General features: G+C 43.4%; 1 protein-coding gene across 4 annotated transcripts in view; it reads right to left on the reverse strand.

The window, feature by feature from the left end:
* Positions 1-2,150: 2,150 nt before the first annotated feature.
* The window catches only part of LOC146357042 (cholesterol 24-hydroxylase-like), a 36,622-nt gene continuing 28,024 nt past the window's right edge, over positions 2,151-10,748 (reverse strand). For 2 of the 4 annotated variants that reach the window (XM_084839089.1, XM_084839099.1), the window contains 6 exons: positions 9,997-10,081; positions 6,945-7,055; positions 6,674-6,808; positions 4,962-5,050; positions 4,350-4,416; positions 2,151-3,714 (listed from right to left, as the gene is read on the reverse strand). In XM_084839089.1, coding sequence (XP_084695215.1) covers positions 3,556-3,714; positions 4,350-4,416; positions 4,962-5,050; positions 6,674-6,808; positions 6,945-7,055; positions 9,997-10,081 — 646 coding nt within the window. In that variant the 3' untranslated portion in view covers positions 2,151-3,555. The remainder of the gene's footprint in view (positions 3,715-4,349; positions 4,417-4,961; positions 5,051-6,673; positions 6,809-6,944; positions 7,056-9,996; positions 10,082-10,748) is intronic. The other 2 variants (XM_084839110.1, XM_084839121.1) reach the window with 2 other exon arrangements.

Here is a 10,748-nt window from a genome sequence, read left to right on the forward strand (position 1 = left end):
CAGAGTGCAGGACATGGAATAATGGGCTCAAGTGACAGGAAGCCAGATTCCGGCTGAACATCAGGAAAAACATCCTGACTGTTAGAGCAATACGACAATGGAACCAATTACCTAGGGAGGTGGTGGACTCTCCCACACTGGAGGCGTTCAAGACGAGGCTGGACAGCCATCTGTCAGGGATGCTCTGACCTGGATTCCTGCATTGAGCAGGGGGTTGGACTCGATGCCTTGTGGGCCCCTTCCAACCCTACTATTCTATGATTCTATGATTCTATGGTTCTATGATTGTGTCCGTTCAGTTGGCCTAAATAGGTATTACGCTAATATGGATTTTGGAGTTTTTCTTATGACCAATAACGGTACCTTTGCATTTTTTGCTGCATAAAGAATACCAAATTTAGCCATTCAACACTGGGACTTTACACTGGAAGTAGATTTTATACCCCCTGAAGCTGGAGGTTTATTCCCCAAGTGTTCATCTCTTCTAACTACTAGGTAAACTATCCAATTTGGCTCCTAGTGACTTTTAAAACCTGGTACAGCACCTAAAATTATCTCCAGCCTTGTTAATATAAAGACTGCCTAGTTTTTCTCTGTTTCCTACCGATGAAGGAGCCTGTGTGTTTTGCCGAGGATGGAGACAGTTCTGAGTAATAGCTGGATTTTCTTTTTTCAAAAATGGGGGATAAAACTTTTTTGCCTCCTTGCTCCCAGCATTCCAGGGGCAGCTCTAGGTGAAACCTGAAATCTTGCCTGATGAAAACATCTGGAGATCTTGAAAGCTTGCACACTTTTGTATCCTTCAGGTTGGCCTTATAAAGGAGTTTGGAATTTTACTAAAATATATACACTTAGGGTGCAATCCTATGGCTGCTAGACAGAAGCTGGATGGCCATAGGATTATTTTGTTTTCTGGAACCGACCTCGCTCCCCACTCCCACCCCTCGGAGGTGGTGTGCATCGTCCCGGGCTCTGCACTCGTAAGGGCAGTGCGGAGCAGGAGGAAAGGGGGAGTTCCGAGGGCAGGGCGAGTACCTCGGAAGGGCCAGTACGACGCTTCCTATGTGTTGACCAGCCGCCCCCTCCCCGCTCCGAAGCGCTACAGCTAGACAGCCGAAATCGGCCATCTAGCCGCAAATGCAGGGCAGCCAGAGCACGGAGGTGCTCCACCCGCCCTGCATTGGATAGGCCGTTGCCTCCGAGTTCAGAGGCAGCCGCCTACCCCCATAGGATTGTCCCGTAAGGTGCAATTCTATGCATGTTTAGACAGAATAAAGTCCTACAACTCCCAGCATGCCCCATCCAGCAATGCTTGCTGGGGCATGCTGGGAGTTGTAGGACTTTTTCTGTCTAAACATGCATAGAATTCTGCCCTTAAAATAGAGCAAAATAGAATTCAAATATAATTTCTTTAAAAAATGGAGAAATACCTTAACACAATATTCTATCTGAACCTTGGTTCAAGTAATGGTAAACCTCAAGAAAAACTTTCTTGTTCAAGTAAAGGTCTCGATTTTTATTTAAAGTGGGAAAAATTGTTATATCATGGCTACTCGGCAACATTTCACAACTCTAAAAGCAGAAAGAATTAATAGATCCAGAGATGACAACTGTTGGTTTTAAATGAGGAGAGAGCTTGTTTTTTCCTATGCTGTAGAAAATGCATCACACTGACAACAAAGGTCCGCATAGTTAAAGCAATGGTATTCCCCGTAGTAACCTATGGCTGCGAGAGCTGGACCATGAGGAAGGCTGAGCGAAGGAAGATAGATGCTTTTGAACTGTGATGCTGGAGGAAAATTCTGAGAGTGCCTTGGACTGCAAAAAGATCAAACCAGTCCATACTCCAGGAAATAAAGCCAGACTGCTCACTTGAGGGAATGATATTAAAGGCAAAACTGAAGTACTTTGGCCACATAATGAGAAGACAGGAGACCCTGGAGAAGATGCTGATGCTAGGGAAAGTGGAAGGCAAAAGGAAGAGTGGCCGACCAAGGGAAAGATGGATGGATGATATTCTGGAGGTGACGGACTCGACCTTGGGGGAGCTGGGGGTGGTGACAGCCGACAGGAAGCTCTGGTGTGGGCTGGTCCATGAAGTCACGAAGAGTCGGAAGTGACTGACCGAATAAACAACAACAGAAAATACATAATTTTCAGAGAATGGTTTTTTATTGATTTGTATCAATGGATCTCAGGATAGAATGCAATCAGTAAAAACAATTGATCAAAAAAAAATTAAACAACAATCCAGTATATTAAAAACAACAATAGCAAATAAGAACTGAGCTATGGTCAATGAGACCCAAAAGCTTGGATGGAGAGCCAGGTCTTAACTTCATGCTGAAATGAAGCCAGCATTAGTGGCAGCTGGGCTTCCGGAGGGAGCGCATTCCATGCTGGTGGGCCACAGCTGAGAAGGCCCTCTCTTAGGTCTCTGCATTATGTACATCTCCCAACCCTGGGGCATGGCGGAAAGTCTCCTTGGCAGATCTTAATACTCAGGCACGAATACATAGACCAGGAAGAAGCACCCCCTCAAATGTTGAGGTCCCAAGCTCTTTAAGACTTTAAACAAAACATCGACCAGAAGCATATTAGCAGCCAGTGGAGTTCCTTTAAAACCATATACAAAATAGGATAGGATATACTAAATATTTCTGTCCCATCACACCGGCCTTCCCTAGCCTGGGACCCGCCAGATGTTGTGGACTTCAACTCTCATCAGCCCCAGCCAGCATGACCAATGGTCAGGAATTCTAGGAGTTGTAGTCTAAGGGTGCAATCCTGTGCATGTTTAGACAGGAAAAAAGCCTACAACTCCCAGCATGCCCCAGCCAGCCATGTTTTCTGTCTAAACATGCATACGATTGTGCCTTAAAACATTTGGAGGGCACCTGGTTGGGGAAGGCTGTAATAAACCAGACATTTTCTGAACTTAATATGTGGTATCTACAAAATTGGATGATGTAATAGTAAATGGACTGGTTGCTGCTGGATTAGGTCACGCTGGACACTGGAAAATAATACCATTCTTCTGAAGCAGGAATGGATAGAAATAAATTGTGAAATATTGTTTTTAGTGACGTTAAATCAGAAGACAAAGATCCTTTCCACCATACGGGTCTTTAGCAAGGGCCCAAGTTGCTTCATATACCTAGGGAACTCAGCTTTATTTAACTCATGTTAATTTTGCTTGGCTGAGTCTTGTGTCTTTAATTCTTGTTAAATTTATGACTGAATTTTTTGTACAAGATTAAGACTGCAATCCTGTGTGCACTTATCTATAAATAAATCCTAGTGAACTAAACAGCATTTACTCCTGAGCAAACATGCATAGCAGGGAGCTGTAAATATTTAAACTCAGTGTTAGAGACGTTTTCATTGCTTTGTAATCTCTGTCTTTTGTAGATTTTCACTGCTTTGTAATCTTCTGTCTTCAGTAGTGGGGGCTGATTTTTGTTTACACTGAGATTAAGAAATGCATTTTAAACACATTCCTGTATGAATTCCAAAATACATTTGAGAATACCCCCACCATGGTCAGTATTTAATTTAATCTTCATAACCAAACTGGTGGCGTGGTTCCAGTCTGCATACTATGCTATCTAATGGTCTCAGTGTTGCTGCATCCAAAATTTTAAAGCTCTGTGGTGGAACCAGCTTGAATTCAAACCTCTGCAGTAATTTGGCCATCACCAGTTTAGCCTCCATCTATTATAAAAACAAAAATGAAATGGTGAGCGGGCTGTAGCCATTTTGAGAAAGAACACATAGAACATAAAGTGCCTAGCTTAACATAGTGCCCATACTCATTTATAGTCTCATTTTATATCTGTTTTTGTACCCATCCACCCTAAATAATACAATAAAAAGGAGGTAAATCTCTCAAACCTTATTAAACAAAATTAAGCACAAATCTGAATTTTTTCTTGAATTTCTTCTTGAATTTCCATCGTCTCAACCTATTTCTGCTCCCATAACATAATGTTATCCATTACAGCTACTGGAATTTCCCTCACTGCCCTCTTAACTCGTTCCCATGTGTACACATTTTCAAAAATATATTTTCAAAATATCCTTTGCTGCCTTCCTTCCCTAAATTCACCTCTGTCTTGTAGTCAGGTTCTTGAGCAAGTTACTTGTTTATTCATTTCCCAATATCTTTCCATTGATTTTCTGAAACAATACTGGGAGATGGCGCTTCTCCCACTAAACACTGAGGGAGAAACTGTGAAGCCATAGCTCCTCCCACTTTGCTGTTCCACAAGTCACTTTGCCCACCTTCCTCTGTCTGATTTGTTTATTTATTTTATATACTTATCTATGCACTTTTCTGCCTTGCTTACCTGTGCAAATTTCTGCCCAATACAGGAACGAGGTCCCAGGGAAAATGGGAAGTACGTAAAGTAGGGCCTAAAAACACACATACACAAGACAGTTGGCATTTATTGAGATGGTATTGTCAAAATGAGATACATTTACACTTAAAACTGAGTATAATCTATGCCCTGCATAGGTAGAAGGATTGCTGACATTTTTCACCAGTACCTGTTCCTGTGTCTTTAAGAACAGCTTGATCTGCAGAGATTAGCAGGTGGCAATGCTTATTTCTATGCTGAGAAGAGCTCCACCTCTAATTTCTCTAGAACAAGATGTTAAAGACAGAAGAGAAGGCTAGAACATTTTTTCCTGGTCCCTTGAAAAACCTAGTAAGTTAGTTTTTGGTAAATGTTGATATTTACTGGTAATTCTTAAGATACTGTGAAAGCCAAGGAGGAAATGTCAGGAAGGTCAGACATTTAACAGTAAAACTTAAAGCCAACTTTCAGTAAACATCCAGATGTCCTCTCTATGTCCTGGTGCTCAGTAGTAAATGGCAAGATGGTGAACGTTTCTGACATAAACTGCAAATTATACATATTGTTAAAACAAATGGATGTTTAACACAATTTTATCACCTTGGCTGGCCTTTCCTAAATCGATCAGGATTGAAGACAAGCGGGTCCTTGAAAAACCTTTCCATGCGTCCCATCACATATGTGCAAAACTGCCAAGAGAAGATGAGTCTTTTATGTATTGTCATGTCTGGTCTCCTACAGCCTTCCCCAACCAGGTGCTCTCCAAATGTTTTAAGGCACAATCCTATGCATGTTTAGAGAGAAAACAGTCCTACAACTCCCAGCATGCCCCAGCCGGTTACAAAGAGTGCATTTGCACAATTACATTTAGTGCATCAGTGTCAGGAGCGCCCTAGCTGCCTCTTGCAGTCCCCACCAATAGCCAACTCAGGACACAGACGACGAGGAATTCTTTCTGAGACTTTATTCCTTTATTACTTCATGACTATTTCAGGTACTAATCACTAGCGACAAAGCAAGGAACAGCACTGGGGAAAGACAGCAGAGTAGCCTAAGTTCCAGGTAAGGCAGTTGGTCCCTGTTTGAAGGAGAACCACAGGAAGACCTTGAACTTATGGGCTAGGGAGAGATCCTCCCTCTTTCCCTTGGGTCCTTGGGATGCAACCGTTGTTTGTGCACCAAACGAGCGCTAAGCCTCCTTTCCGTGCCCCCCATCTGTCGTCGCTCCCTGTGTCTGCACCGAACGTCCAGCAAGCCCCCCTCCAGCACTCTCTCACTGCCAGGGTCACTATCTATCCCAGGAATGCCTGCAGGGGGAATCTCTGCCAGCTGCTGTGCCTGTGAGAGATGAGCGAGCTCCTCTCCCACGGATTGCTGTTCCTCCTCAGAATCAGAACTGCTCTGGGGCTCTATGGGCTCAGTTTCCACCCTGAAAATCAGCTGCAACCTTTCCTGGATCAGTCTGATCTGGCAACAGTTATTCATGCCTTGACATCGTGGTTAGACTACACTGACACACTATATGGAGGGCCATTCTTGAAGAATACCCGTAAACTTCACTTGGTGCTAAATATGGCAGCTAGGCTACTAACTGGTGCAGGTATCGTGATCATATCTCCCCTATATTGAAATATCTGCTCTGGTTGCCAATTGTTTTCTGGGCCTCATTCAAGGCTTAGGGCCTAGGGCCTCTCTCTCTGAGGGTCCACCTTACTTGTTATAAACCTGTCCAGTTATTAAGGTCTGGATGAGAGGCCCTTTTGAGGTCACAACTGCTTGCAGAGGCCTATTTGTCAGTGACATATAAAAGGGTTTTCTCCTCCAACACTCTCAAATGGTGGAATGCTCTTCCTTCAGGTCTAAGTTTTGTTCTTCAGGGTGCAATCCTATGCATCCTTAGACAGAAAAAGTCATACAACGCCCTGGATGCTCCAGCCCCCATACTGGCTGGGGGCTGCTGGGAGTTGTAGCCTTTTTTTCCTGTCTAAACATGCATAGCATTGCACCCTCACTCTCTCAGCTTTTTGGAAAGAAGTTCAAACACACCTCTTTAATTTCGCCTTTTAAAATGTGAACAGTGGTTTTAACATAGTTTCAATATTTTAATATGGTTTTATTGCTTTTATGTTTTTATTTAAATTATTGTAAACTACCTTGGTGACATTTGTAGAAAGGCAGTAGATAAATATTATTAATAAATAATGAATAAAACAAAAGCAGCAAAATCAGTAGCATTAAAACCTAACAGCCTAAAATCATAAATCCACAGTTTTGCTGAATAGAAAACGTACAACCTGTCACTTGAAGCTCACCAATGAAGATGCCTTGCAGATCTGTTTGGGGAGGTTGTTCCAAAGAAGGAGGGCTACCACCAAAAAGGCTCTCTCCCTGGTAGCCACCTGCCTCACCTCACAAGATCGGAGCATCTTAGTGTTTAGAATTTGTCCCTGAAATGAACCGCTAGCCAGTATAGTAATAGTTCTTTTAATACTGGTGAGATACCAGTTACATCTATGGAGGTTTTGTGTTGAATGCCAGTATCTTTCAGATAACTGTTCGTGACAGTCCATTCAACAGACTTACAATCAGAGTGGTGTTTGCTGGAATTTTGGTTCCTTCAATTACATTTTCCGTTCCTGTCCAACGTAGAGTGGATGCAGCTGGTGGATACAGCCGAAGGACTTCTTTGAGAACCTGAACCAATGAAAATTGATCTAACACAATGTGGGCAGCACAGCCATTTCTTTCTTAGCTAGCATGATTTGGTAGATAGACAGACTTGGGGTTCCACACAGAGGTTAGAAATCAGAAGACATTGTTCAGCTGATCCATCTTTTTCTCCTTAACAGATTTTTGTGTGTGAAAGAAAATTACCAAAGAAGTGGCAAGAAAATGCAGGAGGGTCACAAACAGAAGATGGAACCATCTGGACTTCCATGAATGAGGCCAGGTGATGGCACTAGAAAAGCCGCATCTCCTTGTATTAGGAGTCCTTTGGTTTAAACTCCAGTAGTCACGACTGGGGAAGGCAATGGCAAACCACCCTGCTATAGTCCGCCATGAAAACGCCAGTGCAAGCGGCGTCCCTCTATGGGTCAGCAATGACCCGGTGCATGCACAGGAGGAACCTTTCCTTTCCTTTCAGCAAAGAGCTCACCCTCAGCCTTAGTCCACCAAAAGTGATCTTCCTCATTTGGTTGTTGGTGACGAGGTAGCCACGTGAAGGCTTAAGGTCTTTCTGTACAACCCAATACGATTATTTCACTAGGCCTGACTCAGCAGCAATAGCCTGATATTCTCACAGCACTTAACAGGGTGGGGAAGGGATAGCAAGTTTGGCAGATATTTTTAAATTATTATTATTATTATTATTATTATTATTATTAATTACATTTATATCCTGCCTTTTCCCCTTGCAAGGAACCCAAGGCAGCTAAGATGGTCCTCCTCCTCCTCTCCACATTATCCTCACAAAAGCCCTGTGAGGTAGGTTAGGCGGGAGTCAGTGACTAGCCCAAAGTCACCCAGTGGACTTCATGGCAGAGTGGGGACTAGAATGCGGATCTCCTGAGTCCCGGACCATCACTCTAGCCGCTACACCATACCAGCTCTTTTTAATAGCAAAAAGGAAGTTCACAAAATTGTGTGTGTGAGAGGGAGGTGGATTTAGTTTGGTATGCTGGCTTTTCACCAATAACATTGCAGAAAACATCCAATTGGTGTCTATGGCATTCCGGGTTAAAGTACACAGTACGTTAAATACATAGCATGCAGCTGATCCTCACTGGGGGGTTTGTTAACCTTTATGTAAGTATCTGGACCCCAGTCTGGATTGGGACCACCACACACAGGTAGGAGAGGTTTAAACCTTCCCACCCAGCCACTTCCCCCCTAAATCCCCCCTAAATCCCCCCTGCACACTAATGGAGGTTTTTTCTTTTTCTAATCCCAATGCAGGGGGAGGTTGAAACCTCATCTACCCACATGTGGTGGTCCTGACTGGGGGCTGCACACTTACACTGAAGTAAAAAAATGTAAGCATCAGCTGCACGCTCTGTATGGAACCTAGGGTGTAGTTTAGCTTTCACACAACAACACAGCAAGTGCGGTAACAATACATCTGCTGTCTGAGGGAAAGTTTCATATTTTTCTGGGGTACTCAGATACATTATTGCCTCACAGAGGCCACACAAAGTAAACATTACACAGCAACCGCAGTTATATACAGGACATTTCTTCACACACAGAGAAGCACAATCTATATCTTTAAGAAGCCAAATAGATAACCATTCACATGCCATCCAGGCCAAGGGCCTTCTGGCATAGATACATTTTCAGTCATTGTCTAAATACCATTAAGGAGGGAGCCAGAAAAATAAGAACACATGAAGAGTCCTGCTGCATCAGATCAAAGACCTATCAAGTAGCCTGTTTCCCAGATGCCTTTGGGAAGCCCACAAGCAGGACATGAGGGCAATTGTCCTCTCTTACTGTTATTCCCCAGGAGCTGCTATACACAGGCATTCTGCTACTAATCCTGGAGGTAGTATGACTAGTAGCCACTGATACCCTTACCTTCCGTTAATTTGTCTAATCCCCTTTTAAAGCCACCTAAATTGGTGGTCTTCACCACATCTCCCACAGGAAGGAATTCCACAGCCTTGACAGTACAGTGGAAAAGGCCATCTCTGATATTCTCACCAGTCTTGATGGTGATGGGACTGAGAGAAGGGCCTCTGAGCAGATGGGCAGACTCAAATAGGTCCTTTAAGTATCGTAAAGGTAAAGGTGTCCCCAACCAGTCATGTCCGACTCTAGGGTGCGGTGCTCATCCCCGTTTCTAAGCCGAAGAGCCAGCGCTGTCCGAAGACGCTTCCGTGGTCATGTGGCCGGCATGACTGAACACCGAGGTGCACGGAACGCTGTTACCTTTCCCTCTGAGGCGGTACCTATTTATCTACTTGCAATTTCTTGCTTTCGAGCTGCTAGGTTGGCAGGAGCTGGGACTGAAGACGGGAGCTCACTCCGTCATGCGGCACTCAGGTCTCAAACTGCTGTCCTGCCGACCTTCCGGTCTGCACAGCGTCTTAACCACTGAGCCACCGTGGCCCTTTAAGTATCGTAGTTCTAAGATATTTGGATTTTTTAAGTGCTTGGGAAGTGTTATCCTACTACATAAGAACCTCCGAGGGAAGAAGTGTTGATAGTGCACAACAGACGAGTAACAACAGTATATTTACTGCACCATATACACACACTAAGGGATTTTGTAGTTGTGGTGGAACCTTTATTAATCATTGGCTGACTTACTGAGCTATGCTGCTGTCGCAGGGATGGAACAGACAAAATTGGAGTAATGTGGAACTCCAAAACTTTGCCATGTCCAGAGTTGTAATCAGTAAAAGGTGTCCCATGGTAATATGGCTGCTAAGATTTTGCTCAACAACTACACATTCTTACAAGGTTTCAGCATGGGACATATTTCTCATGTTGTTTGAGGTAATAAAATGATGCCAGCATCATGCTTCATGTTTCTCATGGAAACCAATGTATTGCTCTTACCAGCTGTGCTAAAGCATAGCAGGAGTATTCAGAGCGTCTCTGGGTTATCTGTGGCCTTGTTATTCAAATGTACCTGTGATAGGTATTTGAGCTTCCCAAGATCTTCATAGGCAATATTTCTCTTCATGCCAATGATTTCATCCACTTCAGCCTGAAGTCTAAGAAGCAGAGGCAGGAGAAACTTTGTTTAGTCAAATGCTCACTGATCATTTATGCTAAATGGAAGACTTCTCTATTTGAAAAGGTGAGGGTTTACCTTCTGCATCATAACTTCCTTACATAGGCCAAATGTCCTGTGGTTCTACTGTGAATGGACTGAGATCCGGGGAAGATGAACACCTGCATACTTAGTCCCTATTTTCAGTGCTTACAATCCAATCATCATCATCATCATCGACTGCCTACTACCATATGGAGGAGGCAGGAAGCGACAAGACTGATGGCTGATCCAGCATTCAACTTGATAATATATATGTCATCTAAATTGTGAAGCCAGAAGAAACCAAGCTCATACTGGAGGTGAAGAACCCACTCTGAGCACTCTTTAAATATTACATCTGTCTTCAACATAAATTCTTTGACATTAATAGTCTTCATCTGCTTAACTCTGCCCTGAATAGAGGTCAGCGTTAAGGAGATTGTTATAGAATTGTAGGCCTTGAGTTATCAATAACTGGGACAGTGTTTTTTTAAATGTCCACAGGGAACATGCTTCACATTGGTTTGTCTCATAGGAGGAGGAGCAGGGTGGTGGTGAGGGAGTAGCCTCCCTTTCCTATTTATTTATTTATTACATTTATATCCCACATTTCTTCCATTGTGGAA

Source organism: Heloderma suspectum, chromosome 1 (genome assembly GCF_057233095.1).
Source record: "Heloderma suspectum isolate Gila_16-S chromosome 1, 16-S_ref, whole genome shotgun sequence".
Lineage (NCBI taxonomy): Eukaryota > Metazoa > Chordata > Lepidosauria > Squamata > Helodermatidae > Heloderma > Heloderma suspectum.